The sequence below is a fragment of the Argiope bruennichi genome, chromosome 10 (assembly GCF_947563725.1).
Source record: "Argiope bruennichi chromosome 10, qqArgBrue1.1, whole genome shotgun sequence".
Taxonomy (NCBI): Eukaryota; Metazoa; Arthropoda; class Arachnida; order Araneae; family Araneidae; genus Argiope; species Argiope bruennichi.
In genome coordinates this window covers 122,753,847-122,772,415 of record NC_079160.1, presented here as the reverse complement: position 1 = coordinate 122,772,415, position 18,569 = coordinate 122,753,847, and the positions used below count along the sequence as shown (strand labels likewise).

At 26.7% G+C, this 18,569-nt stretch overlaps 1 protein-coding gene across 1 annotated transcript; it reads left to right on the top strand.

Annotated features, from left to right (window-relative positions):
• The first annotated feature begins 771 nt into the window (after positions 1-771).
• Positions 772-17,390, top strand: LOC129988307 (probable 39S ribosomal protein L24, mitochondrial). The gene is made up of 7 exons (XM_056096506.1): positions 772-942; positions 1,216-1,313; positions 5,867-6,150; positions 7,918-8,013; positions 9,579-9,685; positions 14,442-14,578; positions 17,239-17,390. The coding sequence occupies exons 3-7, from the start codon at positions 5,872-5,874 to the stop codon at positions 17,373-17,375; spliced, it is 756 nt and encodes a 251-aa protein (XP_055952481.1). The 5' UTR covers positions 772-942; positions 1,216-1,313; positions 5,867-5,871; the 3' UTR covers positions 17,376-17,390.
• Positions 17,391-18,569: the final 1,179 nt, after the last annotated feature.

The window sequence follows — 18,569 nt, the reverse complement described above, 5'->3', positions numbered from 1 at the left end:
TGGCGCCAGCAGTAAACAGAGTACATGTAATGAAAGTCAATCATGTCACGAGCATTTAAAAATAATCTGTGTGGAATAGTGCATCATCAGATACGAATATCGGTCACTCCCGTAAAGTGGAGCGGTGACTTCATACTTTCCGGTGAAATCACCGCTCCGATAAATTTCAGTGATATGCAATTCAATGATACGATACAATAATTCCAATAACCGGTCCGTTCACTTTTCAATCCAATCACAGATTTCTTTCGAGAGCTTCCATTGGACAGATCGTATCGATTGTAACTTTGCAGTGAAGTCACCGCTCCGGCAAATTTCTGTGATATCGCATCGATTGTTACTTTCTATCGTGATCCAAAACCTGTAATCGAAATATCATCAGTAAGATCGTATCAAGGATTTGAATCACATCCCTCTTTGAAAAGTATTGATCACTTGTATTTGTGGCTTTTTGATATTGGCTACGTAATAACCGCTCTGAAAATATTCGTCATCCCTAATTGCAACTTTGGGGCACCCTAAATATGAAAGTGGTAAATGTGTAAATAAAGAAGGATGCTAATCACCTTTATCTGTAACTTAATAGATGAAACAAAACAATAACTAATATGAAAATTTCCTTTCCCACATTTCTAATTATTAATATCTATGATCATTTTACTCTACATTATTTTTCTGAGAAAAAGGTTTTATATTTTCTTCTTGATCTTAGTCCAAAGAAAGTGAAGTGAATATACATCTCTAAAAACAATCAATCAGTCAATCAATTTATCATCATTATTTTTGTATATTTTTAAAAAATGTTATGTTTATTTATAAACATAACATTTTGCAGGTGAAAGACGTGAAGATATTTTTTTGTCAGAGCTTAAATAAACTAAACATTTGCTTGTATTATTAACATTTTTCCAACTTATTGTCTGTTTGGGGAATATTTAAAATGTATGAAATGCACCTAAGTTATGTATATCTAAAATTAATAATTTTGTTATTTATTTTGAATTAAAAATGTTTTGATATTTGTTTTGTAAAATATAGGCGCAAGTGCGTTATTTTTATTATATAAGTATTTTTATTATATACTATAATTATTATTTATTAAGTTGAGGCATTTATTTTCACTGATGAAATTCGATGATATATGAATGCTTTTATATTTTGTCTTATGTGGTTTTAATTTCATGATCATTAAGGTTTATTCTGTTTCTATTATAGATTAACATATGTCTGATTTGACTTTCTCCAAAAGATAAAGTTGATTCATCTATAGTATCCAGATTCATCATTTAAGTAATTAAATTTCATTAATCAAAGTAAGTTCATTTATTTAAATTTTCTGTTTAAAAAAAATCAGATGAAAATCCCAAATATAGTTTATAAAATTTATTCTATGAAATACCAGTAATAAGTAAATTTTTATTCTAAGCACTACGATTATGCATTCTAAATTAGTCGAAGTTAAGACAAAAAAGAAAAGTGAAAATTAATTTCAAACTTTATTATAAAACAATAAAAAGAGGCTAATCATTCTTCTGAAAAGATTCATCCAAACATAAATTTAATATGATAGAGTAGTATTCTAAAATAAACCTAAATAAGCATTTTTTTCCTTAAAACCTTCATTGTTATTAAATTGCATCAACAACAATGAACTAATTGAACTGAACTTGTCATTTCCAAATTTTCATGTTCTGTTTAGTTTTACATAGATTTATAATTTTATAATAAAATTCAGTATAACCTATAATCTTGTTTATACAGAGCAGGAATTGATTATGGATTTCCGCATTTTGCATTATAAGCAGTGTACATTATGACATACTCTCTTTCAATAAACTTATTTATTCATTTTGTATAACAACACATTTTAAATTTAATTAATTTTAATGATTAATTGTACATTGATTTTTTATTTTACATTTTGTAAAAATGAATATGTTATTTATTTATTATGACTCATGACTGCAAAGCATCCACATTTGTATGCAATTATATTTAAGCTTATGCTTTAATATAATGGTATTTATGAATACTATAATAGTTAAGTGAACATAATGAAACAAATCGTAACTTGGCAAGTTATACTTGACAATACATTAATATTATTCTAATATTTTATAATTATTAGATTTTATATTATTTTTTAAATTATTCTAGCTAATAACACTTTTTAATAGAATCACTAGTGGTATAATTAGTAATCTGCTGTTAAAAATAATAAGGTGCAGTATAGACTGCATGAATTTTGTTGTAGTCTTATGAATTGTCTTTATTACTGTCTCAATATATATGGAATTATCTGGCAATATTGCAATGAATTATTGATTCCTATTGAATTTCTTTTTATCTTAAAGTAAATGATAACAAATTACAGCTGTTATTGCATCTTTATTGTAACTATATTGTATAAAAATTGAGTATGAATCTTTATAAAATATATTTTGATTAATATCCTATTGATGACTAAGTACATAATTATTTTCATTCAAAAATATTTTCCTTTGCTTTAATTTTGTGGGAGAATTGTTGAAAAATATATTTGGTTTAAAAAAATATATTTGTTGAATAATATATAGATTACTTATAGAAACTTTTTATATGAAACCTAATCTTGATATGTCCGAACAAACATACAGTTATAAATTTCTAAAGCAGCTTGGTGCAATCCCTTTTTTCTGGCGATTTATTTTTGTTTCAATGTCTTCATTTTCTTTTTTTACTTTCTCATATGTAAAGAATAAGTATTGTGGTCATCAAAAAAAAATTAAATCTCCAAAAACCACATTTTTGAAATTATGTATGTCTGCGAACCTTGATAATTCAAAAACGCTTTAGTTAAATAGATGAAATTTAGTATATGGATTAAAAAATTAAATTTGGCAATTTCTATCAAATTTTAAATGAAATTCATGCAGTGAAAAATAGATTTCCTCTGAAAGTGAAATGATGATTAGTAAAAATTAAGACTGTAATTAGATAACATAAAGTGCTAATTAGATGAAATTTGTTATATAAGGTTTGCTCCTAAAGTGTCGATTTTTATCAGATTTTGAACTAAATCTATTAAAGGATTGACTGTCTATTTGCCTGTACTTTCACATGCATGTAAATATCATAACTGAAAAATGCAATGATTTAAATCAACTACATTTAGTATATGATTGTGAGACTATAACTATAGTCCTAAGTTCATTTTTGCTTTCATTTAATCAGCAAAAGTTGAGCAAAATACATATTTGATTTTCAGCTTTCATTAACTCCATGTTTTAACTGTGAATTAGTTCCATGTCAATTATTAATCATCAAAGTTTGCACCATAGATTCAGTAAAAGGCTCACACCAAAAAACAATCTTTCATAATTATTATTATGCAAACCATTCATGACCATGCTTGCGGTTTACAATTTTCTATTAGTGGGTGGGGGATAGCACTATTATCAGAGAATATGCAAGAAAGTTTTAAGGGCATATCCTTACTGTCTCTTCCCCCCCCCCCCACTTTTTGACAAGGTATTTTAAATCTGTCTTTGTTGCAAAGTAAGAGAATAAAGTAGGAAAAGGGATTACACAATGTTTACTCTGTTTTTAGGTACTGTCAAATTTAATAGTTTATACAAATAATTTTTAAATGAAAGTCTCATTGCATTGTTGTATAACCCTCCTGCACCTTTCATTTCGACACACTCTTAACACTTTCTAATCAAACTCGGAACCCAGGATTGTTTTACTCTGTTATTGATCTCATAATAAATAACAAATGGTGAAAATTGAAAAATATATGATATGCAGAAACAAAGTGATGTAAAAGTTATGACTTGTATAATGATATATATTTATAATTGATCAAAAAAACCTGATTAAAATTTGTAATGTATCTAATATCAGTCAAATCATAATGTAACCAACACTGCTACAATACAAAAAAATATGAACCCTGTGTGGAAAAGAATATTTATGTATTATTTCAACAGGCATATGTTATTCATAATATGGTTATGATTTCAAAAATACAATCCATATGTTTTGCATGTAAGCATAATACCAAGCAGCTAAATAAATATAAAGTATCTTCAACACATTCTACTCATATTTCTTGCAAATGATACTGGTTTGAGAATGATTTTTGCAAACACTCATATTGCAATGTTTGCAGATTAAACTAGTTTTGTTCTCATCTTTACACAATACACAACATACTCTTTTTTTAATAATTGAGGCAGTCTTTTGAACTGCAATGCTTCTTTTATTTTGTTCTAATGTCTTCTCCTATTACTTATGGAAAACTACCTCTGGGAAAATATTCCTTAGCAATGTATGATGAATGATTTTATAAGGAATAAACCAAGTTATTTTGTTTTTTATTTCAATGATTCCCTACTGTGTTTTTTTATGTTGGATTCAGAGATTCAAAAAGAGCAGAAGCATTATAAAGAGAGATATCCAACATATAGAGGGGGGAAGGAGTAGGTTGTGGCCATCTGCTGGTTTTCCTTTTTAAATGCAAAGAAGTTAAAATGAACATTAAAGAAAAATGTAAACAATGATGCAGTAACCATAAAAGCATTTTGCAAGCATAATATTGCCATCTTTCCCACAAAAATATGAAAAATTATGCAATAGGAAAGAATGTGATTTTGCATGTATTTGTGTGATATAATAATTAATGAATATAATTAATTATAAACATCAGTATTATTAACTGTATTCATACTTATATAAACATTTATCAGATTTGGATTTATTAAACACAAAATGAACAATGCTATTCACTTGCCGTCATCTGACAACAGTTCAAATTACGAGATCCGTCTCAGAATAGCCCTAGTGTTGCTTTAAAACAGGATGTTAATATAACTAAACTAAAACTAGCTATTTTCTTGCTTGCAATGTGAATATATATGAATCATATTTGATCAAAAGATGTGGCCTGGTGGTAAGGTCTCAGCTTCTGAACTGGAGGGTTTCAAGTTCAAGGTAAAATTCCACCAAAGAACTGTTATGTAAGTGGATCTGGTGCACGTTAAACTGTCTGGGCCAAACGTCCTCCTGCTGGTATGGTGTGGAGAGGGAGGTGCCAGCTCATGTGTCATCCTCATCATCCGATCGAGGTTAAAAATTACCGTCCCAAAATATCCCTAGTGTTGCTTTAAAATGGGACGTAAATATAACTAAACTTGACTAAAAGACATAAATGTGACTTTTTCCCCTATGCCAATAATTACAGTTGTACTTTAAAAATATTTTACAATATTAAAAATTACAGAATACACTATGTCATATAGCCATGTAAACATTCATATGACAGTTTAGAAGATATTCTCAGAAAGTGTCAAAGTGTTTGAGTCAAAAAAGACCTGAAATTTGCAGCAGGGTTAAGTCTAACTTTGGTGTTCCATGTGAAAGAGCTGCTTTGAGAATTATGTACTAAACAGACTACAAAAAAGATCTCCAAATGCATAAGTTTTCAGCCATGGTGTCAGGTTCCAGTAGCAAAACAATGTTAAATACTGATTTATAGTTTGACAAATGCCTCTGCGTCATTTCTGAATTTGTGGGCAAGTAGCTTGATAATTGTTGTATCTATTCCAATTATTGTTTTCTTATTACATTTTTGTTGTTGTTGTTTTGGTACTAGGTTATATGTAATTATGACCTGAAGTCATGCGATACTTTTTTCTGTCTAAGCCTTGTATTTGTATTTTTTTTAACTAAGTGTCATCATTTTAAATGAGTTATTTTGTTTCTGTCAAGTATCAATTATCTACATAATAAGTTTCCAAAGCTATTAATTTAGAAGAGTGGCTGTACATATGTAATTTTTGTAGTTAGGTGGAAGCATAATAATTGATTTTTTTTTTTTTTTTAGACATCATGTTTTTAACAAGAGTGCTCTGTGCTCCAAAGAAATTGCCAAAAGAATTCTCCAATTTTCCTAAACGTTATATTGATCGTGCAATGGAACAAATTGAATTTAAAAACCATGAAAAAGGTCCACAGTATCAAGATAGAACCATCAAAAGAGAAGTTTTCACTTATGGGATGCACAGGCCTTGGACTAAAGAATTCTATGAGGCTAATTATCCAGGAAAACGTATTCAGAAAGATGTTGTAGAACCCATTAAAGAATGGACAATTTATCGAGGCGATAAAGTATAGAATTTTTATTTTCTTTAATTTTTAATTTAATACATTTGGTCAAAGCATTCTGTGTAAATTTTTCTTAATAATAATATAAATTAGTTTATTTAAATCAAACTCATGTAATTGTAGTGTGTATGGTCTAACTTTATAGGATGTTCATATTAAAAGTATTCATAAACAATAGTCTTATGCAGAAAAAAACCATGTATGATAGTTCAGAAAAGGGAATTGTTTCAAGTTTCATTGTTTAATATTCCTTCTAAGGCAGAACATGTATGTTGCCAACAGCTGTTTCCAATTGTTTTTCACAGGTTTCATATCCAACTGCCAGATTGCATTGCATAATCTTCCAGATATCTAGACATTGTTATTGGATTTTTGAGGGAAAGTCCAATAACAAATATTGCATGATAATGATTTTTTATGAAAATTATTACATAATGGCAAAAAGGGTAGAATTATGATTAATTAAAGTAGTATATTGATTTAATAGTTCATTTAATATCACCTCCAACACAATTCACAAGAGATAATTTGTTTTTCCAACAGAAGCAGCTTAGTGACATTTATTTTGAACCACATTAATTTACAAAGGAATTTCAGGAGTTTTCCTTTTTTATGAAAGTAAAATTTATAATTGATCATTTTTTACTTTTGGTTATCATTATTTACACATGTGCATTTATCTTTGCTAAATCTTAATTTCCTTGTCCTTTAATATTGGAAAGTAGCATTATTGTTATCATTGAATGTTAGATGCTTTATAGGTTATGTTTTATATTTATTTTATATATTGAATTTTTATTTTATTTGTTTATTTAATATCTTTTTTTTAACCTTTATTTTTTAATATTATATAGACTTAAAAATGTATGATGATTTCTCTGAAAGTATGAAGAAAGCTTTTTATATATATATACATTATTTCTGTTGTCAGTATCAACACAATATTATGTAAACATACATTGCAATAAATATTTCATATCATAATAAGATTTGTAACTGACATGTAGGAGATAAATAATTCGGTATATTTTAATTGCATATATTTTTCATGGCTTTTTTAATTTTTTCATTTTTGGCACTATTATTTTCTGTTTAGTAAGGAAAATCTTAAAAATTTTGAAACTTCAAGTTCATGATGCTTTGAATATTCATATAATTGAATGAAAATATTAGTTATTTCTAATGCTCTTAGGAATATTCCAAAGTTGATATTAATATTTAAAATGTTGATAATGATTATGCTATTTTCAAACTAATTTACTTATAGGTTTGAAATAATAGAAAATGAATAGAAACTGGTTAGATATTTTGAAGGATAGTTTTGACAGCTATAGAGCTCCTTTGTGTTCCTTCTTATTTGCAAGAGAAATAATATATATATATATATATATATATATATATATATATATATATATATATATATATATATATATAATATGGCCAAAAATTTTCAGAAGAATGAAAATTTTTCCTAAGAAGTTATTTGATAGAAAATATCTTTCTTTTTCAGAAAAAGCAATTGATGAAAATGTATAATTTATTAACCTTGGCTGGAACAAATAATTTATTTTATTTATATTCAAAGAATAGTAAACTGCCGATAAAAATATTACTTTAGATAAAACTGAGAATTGCTGATATAGATTGCCTCAAAATTGTTTTGCCAGTAATTTAAAGTATAAATATACTTTGATTCAAATTTTTAAAAATATTTTTATATATTTTGTTCATGATATGTTAACTTTAAAAAATTATTTATCAATATTTTAGGTTGAAATAATGAAAGGAAAAGACAAAGGAAAGCAGGGTGTTGTAAATTATATAGTAACTGAAAGAAACTGGGTAACTGTTGAAGGTCTAAACTGTGTAAGTATTTCAGTTTGTCAGGGTTTTGGATTTGCAGTTTCTTTTAATGATCCATTATTTTGTGCATCAATGTGTTCTGATGACAAGTAAAAATTATATTAAGCAAGTTGATTTAGCTTCTTTTAAACAATTAATTGAGTAACTAATGTATTTAATCTTATTAAGAGTATTAATATAAAATTTAAAAGTGCAAAACATTATTGCTGTTACTTATTTCAGTTTTCAATTATATAATTATCTGCTAAATATATGGGTTTAAAAAATGCCTTTTTTTTTCTGAAATTTTCTAAGTAATTTTAAATGTCTGTTTGCATTTTACCTAAAACTTGTTTTTCTCAACTTATAAAAGTTTTTAGATTGTAGGTAAGATTTCCAATTAATTGTAAATTAATTCTATTTTAAGTATGAACCTCTGATCATGCTTTTTTTTTTTTTTTTTTTTTTGTAATTTATGAAATATTAATAGTCTGGTGTAGTTCTGAAATAAAATATCTAAAAACATTAATTTAGCAAAATTCTTCAGTAAAATAATGGTCTCAGATTTTCAAACATATAATGTTATCTCAGTTCATAAATAATAATAAGATAATAAAAAAAATTGAAGGAAAATTCATAATATAATGCATGATTTTTCTGCCTTAATTGCATCACCATTATATTCATTTATGAATTCTTTTTATATCATGCAGTTTACAGAAAATTGAAATGCTAGCCTAAAATCATTTCCGTATTAAAACATCAGATAATATTTTGTTAAAGTATTAAGTAATAATAAACAAAAAATCTGATTTTTATTTTTTCTTCATTGTGCAAAAGCTATTTATAATCTTTCTGTTTTGTTACACATGATTATATAAAGAAAATCATTATTGAAACTAAAGAAAAAATTGCTTAGAAATAAAATTGTTATGATTGAAAGGTAATTCATTTCAATTTTATTGGGATGTAAAAATGTATTTCATCTGATAAATAATATGCTCTGAAGTGTTTGAGAGAACGCATTAAAATTTTGACTAATTTTTAGTTAATTAAAAATCTTATTAAAATGTTGAAAAATCTTTTCTTAGTAAACACATGCTCTGCAAGAAATAACTGCATACTGAATTTTGTAATTCTGTATCCGATAGTCTAATTTTGTAAAGTGTTTGGAAAATATTTTGCACCAAACATGGCAAGTGATGCAATTTATATACAGTATTCAAGCCTCTAAATGTTTCTGTTTTGCTCTCAATCCATAAGTTTTTCTTAATTCTGCATCCTTTTTATGATAAAATAATAAATATGCCTTGTGAAGGAAAAATAAATCAAATGAATCTTGTTTTAAAATATACTAACTTGTAGAAGGTGGTTTCCTTTACTGTAAAATAAAAATTCCAAGAATTTTTCCAATTTATTTATTATGTCTGTATAATGTCAGTAGATTCATGAACTCAACTCAGTTAATAACAATTTATTTTTATTCTATTTGTAAGTAGTTTTTATTTTATCACTAGCAAATTTTCTGTTAGTGCACATTTTTGAAGCAAAATTTCATTTAACTAATAATTTATTTTTCTTCTTAAAAGGAATATAAATACATGGGTGGAACCCATGGAATACCAAAATCTATGATAAAAGAGGAAATGCCTTTGTTAGTCACTAATGAAGTGGCTCTGGTAGATCCATCTGATGGGTAAGTTTTAACTTCTTTAGTTGAAAAATTGTTAAATTATAAAATAAAACTGTGGTTTGATTGTGTATTGAGAAATTTTGCTGCTCTAATCATGCAAGTTTTTATTTAATGTTTTATAGCAAATTTATTTTATGTTTATTCCACCTGAAGTTAAACATTACTTTCAATACAGCAAATTTTTGTCTGTACTAAAAGTATATGTATGTTCATTTTTAATTTTCTGCCAATATTTTCTACATTTAACAGGTTTTTCTGTTATGCAATGGTCATTTGTGCTCTGGAATTTTTTTTTTTTTAATTTTTTTTCCAAGATTCAATTTTTTTTTGAGATTTTTTATTAACAAATTTTTTCCTTCATAAACTAGAGGTTTTGTTATGATTGATGAATTAACCCCCCCCCCCTTCCAAGTTGTGAAATATGGCAATTCAGGCAATTCTAATTGCAACTCTAAAAATTAGATGTTTTATTAGTGAAACTTTTTTTTTTTTTTTACAATAAAAGATGGTGGAAAATTTTATGGGCAATATCGTCTTGGCATAATTTTAAGTCCAGCTGGCACAATTATATCATTATAATTTAATTTTTGAAGATTTTTGTTGTTAATTTCTGGAAGTATTTTCCTGATAATATAATTCTTATTGAATATATTATGATAAATATGTGTATTAAATTTATTAATAAATTAAATGCATTTCCAAAGAAATATGCATTGATTACATATTGAAAAAAATCAAATATCTTCATCAAGTTTAGTAGTTTCAATCCTGCTTCACATGGTGAAGAAATAGCTGTAATTTCTTTGATAAATTTGATAGATATTTTGTTGAATATAGTTTCAGTTGTTGAAAATTGTTAGACTATGAAATCAAAAAAATTTTAAATTGTCTTAAACAGGATTTGGAAATATTGATCTTTTAACTTCTCAGTTGGGCTATTCAAAGTAAAACAGCTGCAAAAATTAATCACATAATTTTGACAAAACTACATAAATGTGTTTTACTTCTTTACATGGAAACATTTTTTAAACATCTATTTAATTTGGTTAATATTATGATAAATGATGAATATCATTTGGAATGGATAGTCTGTATGTTGTTTAGGTCATAAAATATTATTCATTTAAACAAAAATGCATTTCAAAATTTGGCAGTCAGAAAATTCTACAAAATTCCTTTTCCCAAAATTTAATGGTAAATTAGTGGAGTATTTGGTTGTTTAATAGAAAAGCCTTATTTTGATCAAACTGAACTTTCATTTATTAACTAAGGAAAATGTAAACAAGCATATCCCAGAACTATTTACTCTCTTGCAAATTTAATTTAGCAATTATTTTTAAAATGTTGAGAAAAACTGAATTCTAAGTAATTGTTAAATTATTCATTGTAGAATTATTTTTATTACTTTTACTTTTCTGGAATAAAATTAATTAAAAATATGAACATCACAAAATTATTAAAAAGGATGCTAATTGATGAAATATTTTACATGCTAATAAAATTGTAATGTAACATATTAATGTTATGGTCAATGTGATTAATTGATTTCTTATATCTCATCAATGTGATTAATAATAAAAACAGTTACTATTAAAAATATCCAATAAATCACATTGGCAGTAATATTACTATTCTAAATTATTCGAAACTTTGTCAGATTTTTACTTTGTTACTTTTCAAATTTTTTTTTATATGAAGTCCCAATCACCCCTAATTGTGGATCTACTGATTATGATTGTTATTTTTCCATCTGTCCATGATATTATCTCTAAATACTAATGAATGATTTATTTGAGTTTTTAGATCATTCAATAATGATCAACTAAAGTATCCAGATATGTTGATGTAAGAAAAAAAAAGTCATTTATGCTTACTCTAATTTTTGCTATAATTCGAACTGTGTAATTTATTTAAAGTACTGTTCAATGTTTTTTCATTCATCTTTATATTAAAATTGTTAAAATTTAATAAATCACTTGATCAATATGGTGACTGTACAGAAAAATATCTCTGAATGAGGCCGCAATGGTTTGATGGCAAGGTCATAATTTTGGGATCCATAAATCAAATGACACAATTCCATTAAAGATCACTGTTAAATCCTTGGTTAATCTCAGAGCTGTGAGCAATTCTAAAGAATGGGATGTTAGCTCAGTATCATTCTGATAAAGCTTGGAATGCCCCTGTTGTGGTTTCAAAATGAAACAATAATAAAATAAAACTAAACAATTAGCTTCATAATAGTAATGCATTTTTCCTCCTAGACAATGAATCAAGTTTATAGATTAGCATTCTATTATCCTATTTTAGCACTAATTCTTATGGAAATGTCTCATGGCCCTGTGGTGTCTGTGTATTAATTTGCATGCACACACATGCACACAATACACCCAAGAAGGCTATAATATTCCTTCCTCTGTGATTTGTTGTTAGCTGTATAGCTACAATTAAATTGCCTTTAAATAAAAGTTCCTTGAATAAGAGTTTGCCTAACAATGCTTATATCTTAAACTTTCCTTAGTTTTCTTTTTCTTAAGAGTTGTGACAGTATATATGTATTATATAGGATGAGATGGCATGGGGAAGTAAGACTTTGTTTGTGGTTAATTGGCCAAGCATATATGTGTATAAAAATTCATCAAAATTTTACAATAATTCAACTTATAATTTGCACTAAGTGCCTTATAATTATACAATTTAAATTCAGACAATAATGATAAGATATAATATTTGTATCTTATCATTATTTTTACCAAAATTTCTTATTGTGGTGTTGATAAAATAAAGTTAAATCTTGCTGTACTTAAAGAATATTTTGAAACTTAATTTTAATTTTATTTATTTATCTTAATAATTAATATAACTGCATTACATCATCTTATTTATTTGCTGCGTTATTGTAGACCTGTGAATTTTTAAGCCAAAATGTAACATAGTACAAAAATATGCCTTGAGCTTTTTTAACGTGTTTAATTATCAATTTGCACCATTAAAAATGATAAATTCAAAGAAGCTTGCTCTCTTTAAGGAATAATGAAAACAGAAAAAGGTCATTTCTTGATAGATGAATCTGTTACTCAGCTAACATTTTGAATTTATGAACATTGCTTGTAATTGTAATTATTATCATTTCTAGTGTGCTTTCTGAATCTGTTTTTCTCTTCCACAAAACTTAGCTGAAATAACATTTCCTTTTCCCCTGAAAAGAAAAATTAAATTTGGATTTTATATTCATTGGTTTTCTCTTGTAAAAATTTTTTCATTTAAATGATAAGCATGTTAAGTTTCTTTATTGTTTAGAAGATTTGCTTATATTTTATTTAAATTTTTGCTATTGGTTATTTTTATTACTATCTCTGTAACTATTTTTATTTCCCTTCTGAAAACTTTTTTATTGTCCAAAATTGGGAAAGGTTTCATTATAAAATTTAAATGGTTTTAAAATATATATTTTTATTAACATATTAATATGCGACTAATATATAATCTTCTTTAGAATACTACTAAACTTACTTTGGATTTTTAAAGTTAATGCAAAGAAAAGTAAATAATTTATTAACTGAAATTTTGTTTAATTAATTTAATTTATCGAAAGTATTCAAACTGTGTCTAGTAACTAGAGCTTATGAATGAGATTATTTATTTTAATTGCTTTGGCTTATGTTTCAGATTTCAGTTTTATCTTTGACAATGGATCAAAAAGTTCATGATTTTATTTTTATTTGCACGAAATGTATTACTTAATGCAATAGATTGCTCTTACTTTTTCTTATTTATGTATATTTTTCAAATTTTATATTATATTTATTTTCTTTTCTTTGCATTATGTTATTAAAATAACATTATTTTCTTTGATAAGCACTTTAGAAAAACTTACAAAACATTTAATATTACAATTATATATAAAAAAATTATTTTTTTTTTTTTTTTAAATACAGGAAAAAATTATTTTGTCAATAAATTTATAATTTAAATGTATATGCGGCTAATATTGTAATACCATAATACCATATACTATAATATTGTAATACCATTTGCATTAAAATTCTTTTACAAGATTGTGTTATGAAAATTATGTTGAATTAATTCTTAATACAATCTATTATATAAAATATAATTAATAAATTATGCTTAACTCATAAATTAACATTGATAGAAGAAGTCTCAATTTCAAAATCTTCATTTATAGAAAAAGTTCTAAAATGTCATGTTAGAATTTTTTTTATAAACCTTTCTGTTTAGTGCAAATTTTTCATACAGTAACATGTGATTAATTCATAAGGTAACATTTATATAATGTTAGGCTCTTTTAGACATTTCTAATTAATTAATTATGAAGATTGACTTTAGCTAATTTCTTATAATAAATTAAATCAAATTTTTTTTCTCACTTACGAAATTTGATTATTTTTATTAATTTTTCTACCTGTTTTGCAAACCAAAATGAAGTTATATGTAATCTTAATAAATTTAAAAAAATTATTATTCTGTAATTGTTTCCTAATAATGCAATGCTATTAATTTTCTAACCTTGGGTATCTGTTTTTTTATTTGTTTTGTCTGCAAATTATTCAGGTACTTTGGAAGCAGAGCAATATACCTTTTAAATCCAAAGTTATAACAAGTTATCCTACTAAACTGTGATATTTATGAAAAAAGGGTGTTTCTTACTGCATGAAATTAATTATCTTGTGTTATTATCAAATGCTGAAGTTGTTTAAATTCCTTTTTAATAATTGATTATTTTTCATGCTTTTAGTAAACCAACCAGAGCTGTATGGAGATATACTGATGAAGGAGAGGAAGTTAGAGTATCTGTAAGAACTGGTAGAATCATCCCTATCCCAGATGCAGCTCAAGAAACGCATGATTACAAAACAAAGAAATTTTATACAGGTGAGATAAACAATTGTGCACTTTATTATCATTAGAGTTTTGTTTAGTTCTGATCTTATGATATTTCTGCTTGATCTGAGAGTGTAAGGCTAATTGTGTAAGTCATACTTCTGACTCTCCGACCCGCCACAAAGGCAGATGGATTTAAACCATAAAGCTGAATGACCGGACCGCTGCAACATCAACACTGGTGGGAACTGTGGTTGAGTCTTAAGGGCCATCACCGGCCATAGTACAACCCTCCCCAAAGGAACTATGTCCCGTCATCGATGGGAGGAGTTAGATCCCCCACCTATTTGTGTACCCTCCAGGGTGGCAAGATCCAACCACCATGTCGGAAGCATCTCATCCTCATTTCGAGGTGCGCCCCTGGGGGTAAGGCTAACTGTGTAAGCTTCATTTGCCCAAAACTGTATGTTGACTTCTTAAGGGCAATGGATTCTTTGCATTGTGATTTTCCACATTTTTAAATGTGTAGGAAGTAAATCTGTTTTTTTTCACCCCAATTTTATAATATATGAATAAATAAAGTATAAATAAAATAATATAATAACAAACAAATAAAATAAAACATAAATTTCTTCAAAGTGACAGAATGTGAGTTCACTACTATCTACATGCAAATGAGTTTATAGTCTTCTGCATCCGATCCTATAACTTTAAACGAGCAATTCTTGTGTATATATAAATCTATTTCATGTATCACGGAAACGACTCCAACAATTTGGATAAAATTTTGTATTTAGATAAGGTTTTGCTTTCAAGTTGATGTACATAGATGTCTCTCCTGACAAAACGCGCTTTTACACACAAACGAAAAAAAAAAATTATAACTAAATATTGACATGTGGCAATGCATGATCTGTATAATTATATAAGAGATGGTGTACTGGTTAGAACTTCAAACTACCATGCATTTTTCTCATATTCGATCCCCCATTTGCAATTCAAGTACTTGCCAAAGAAAAAAAAACTGTTGAGCGAAGCTTGGGTTTCCAGGCACTGTGCTAATAATATATGATACATAGTAGCTATATGAGAGTATTTAGCTATAGAAAAAATTATTGTCATTTTTAAAAACTTGAAATTTCAATTAATTTAACCAAGGTTTTTAAACTTCCATGCAGAATGAGGCTGATTTAAAAGAATTTTGATTCATTTAATAAATCGGAAATCCGCTACTCTTAGTAATTGTGGGGAATGGAAATGAGACATATTAATTAATAATCTTTTTCTGTTTTAATTTTATACATTTCAATCATTACTTAAAGCGGTGAAATTTGATTATGTGGAACGGCATTCTAACTCATTAGCATTAACTTATAATTTAATATGCCAAGCGTTTATGAAGTTACAGTGCATTTAATACACAAGTTTATTGTGGTATGTGTATATGTCTGTCCATTAACCTATATATATATATATATATATATACACACAAAAGTATTAGAATCAAGTTAATAGGAAAAACAAAAAATCAAATAAAAATTAAACCAAAAAAATTATAAAAAATATAAAAAAAGAATCCGGCCTGAAGACTTTTTCAAGGGTCACCCTCAGGCAGGGATTTCCTGCCTGAGGGTGACCCTTGAAAAAGTCTTCAGGCCGGATTCTTTTTTATATATATATATATTTTATAATTTTTTTGGTTTAATTTTTATTCGATTTTTTGTTTTTCCTATTAACTTGATTCTAATACTTTTGTATCAATTCATCTGTGTTTTAGAAGTAGCTGCAATTGCACTCTCTAAATACTATGAAGTTCTTTTTTGGTTTTAGTTTAAATAGGTAATAAATTTTAGTTGCGATTTCGAAACTGTTTTGTTTCGTTTTCATTTTAGTTTCGTTTTCAAACTTTTTCTTACTTTAGATTGGTTATATATATATATATATTAACTTTTTACAAAACATATTTGAAGAGTAAGAAATTCAAATTTTAGAGAACATGCCAAGTTCCTTAACTATTTGCTTACAATAGGAAGGAAATGACATTGTTATAAGTCATGGAAGGTGGGAATGTCATTATATTTCTATATGTTGTAATTTTAAAGAGTGATTTTTGACCATAAGATGTACTCTAACAGCAGAAAAATTATTAAGGACTTTAGAATGTTTGTTAGATTTCTTAATTTAAATAACTGTGATTTTGTATCTGCCAATATATACTATTAATAAAAATAAAATTTAATGTATGCATGCTTTTTTTTTTCTTTGCTTTATTTCTTTTTTTTTTTTTTTTTTTTTTTTGTATAGTCTGATTTTTTTTAATCTATTAAAGAATTGGTTCTGGTATTTTTATATTTTCAAAAGGTAAATGAAGCATGGATTGTTACTATTTGTTAAAGATGAATGTTGGGATAAATTAAATTTTTGTCTTCATCTTTTGATCTTGATTCTCATTTTAGATATGCCTTAGTTGATAAGTCTTTATTGTAATTTTACACATTAGCAAAAAATTTAAAGCAATCTGTAGCAAATGTATTAATATTATATCTGCTAAAATCCATCATTTTCTTAAATAGCCTAAATAAGTTTATTCTAAATGAGCTATTTTCATTTAAGGTTATACATTCTGCATAATCTAATCATTCAGTTTCTTTAAAATTTATTCTAAAACTGCTGCCCAGCTTTTATAGTTTGTTTTTTCTCTGTTTCTACAGAACAACCAAAAGATACTCCAGCTAAGGATGTTGAGGCCGTCACATTCAAACCAAGACTAATGACATTTGAACAAGAAATAATGGAAAATATGGGTATAAAAGAAGATAAAGAACCTCAGAATACATATTGGTATTAAAATTGTTGAATAAATTTTTGTGTTTATTTTAATAATGTTTTTCTTGCTTCTTTACATAAATAATGATCAAATTTGAAATTTTCTCATTTCAATTGAAATGTTATACTGCATTATCTTATTCTTCTGCAAAAAAAAAAGCAAGTGCATAATAAGTGTCAGACATAATTAAAATTGTGGTGGTAACATCATAGGCCAGATAACAACTTCCGGAGAAAAGTGTACACTCTTCTCCGGAATTTGTTATCTGGCTTATGATGTTACCACCACAATAGTCCCCCACCAGTGAGTCGGTAGAGTTTATCGCGCCAGTTATGGCGAGCGACGAACGTGATTATCGCGCCAGGCGTTATGGCGAGCGACGAATGTTGTTATCGCGCCAAGTGTTATGGCGGGCGACGGCGAGCGTGTGTGAGTGGTTGCTGCCGGTAGATGGAGCCACGACAGCAGAACGAAGGATGCGGTTGTTCAGAACCAGGGTCACCAATGTGCATGTTGAGGTTCGAACTCGCAACGTTAGGGTTCATAGCCGAGTAACATAGCCACTAGACAAAAGTGTACACTTTTCTCCGGAAGTTGTTAATCTGGCTTATGATGTTAACACCACAAAATCGTAATAACCAAAAGACTAAAATCATATCAAATATGTATAACTTAAGATCTATTTTTACAACATTTTTCTTTTCCAATAAACTTGCTTAATTTTATATAATTGAGATAATAAGAATTGCAAGAAAGAATTAGACAATTTTCAAATAAAATTAATTGAACATTAATTAGTTAATAAAATGCCATTACGAAAAAATTAACAGAAATAAATTTATTAATTAGTTATGAAAATTGATAACAATGGTGGTAATATAAATATGTATCATTTTTCAAGGCAGATTTAAATTATGCACAAAGATTTATAGAGCAAACAATTTATAGACCTTTTTTTATATATAATTGTAAGCTTCTATAAGTTCGAATAAAGTTCTAACTTGATAATTGAGGTGGAAGGTATCCATGATTCTTGTCTTTGTAGGTATTTTACTGTGTGTTAATATTATATGCAACTTAATATCTTGAAATTAAAAAGAAAAAGTTTGTTTAGTGGGTTTTTTTTTTTTTTTTTTCGATTTTTCTAGTAGCATTCTTAAATTGACAAACCAAATAATAAACTGCTCTTTGATAAGTAGACTACATAATCAAACA

Bases quoted from the DNA above. Each gene is read 5' to 3' on its own strand.
- LOC129988307 (XM_056096506.1), top strand. From the start codon at position 5,872: ATGTTTTTAACAAGAGTGCTCTGTGCTCCAAAGAAATTGCCAAAAGAA. The intron at 8,014-9,578 runs GTAAGTATTTCA...TCTTCTTAAAAG, and splicing joins CTGTTGAAGGTCTAAACTGT to GAATATAAATACATGGGTGG. The intron at 14,579-17,238 runs GTGAGATAAACA...CTGTTTCTACAG, and splicing joins AACAAAGAAATTTTATACAG to AACAACCAAAAGATACTCCA.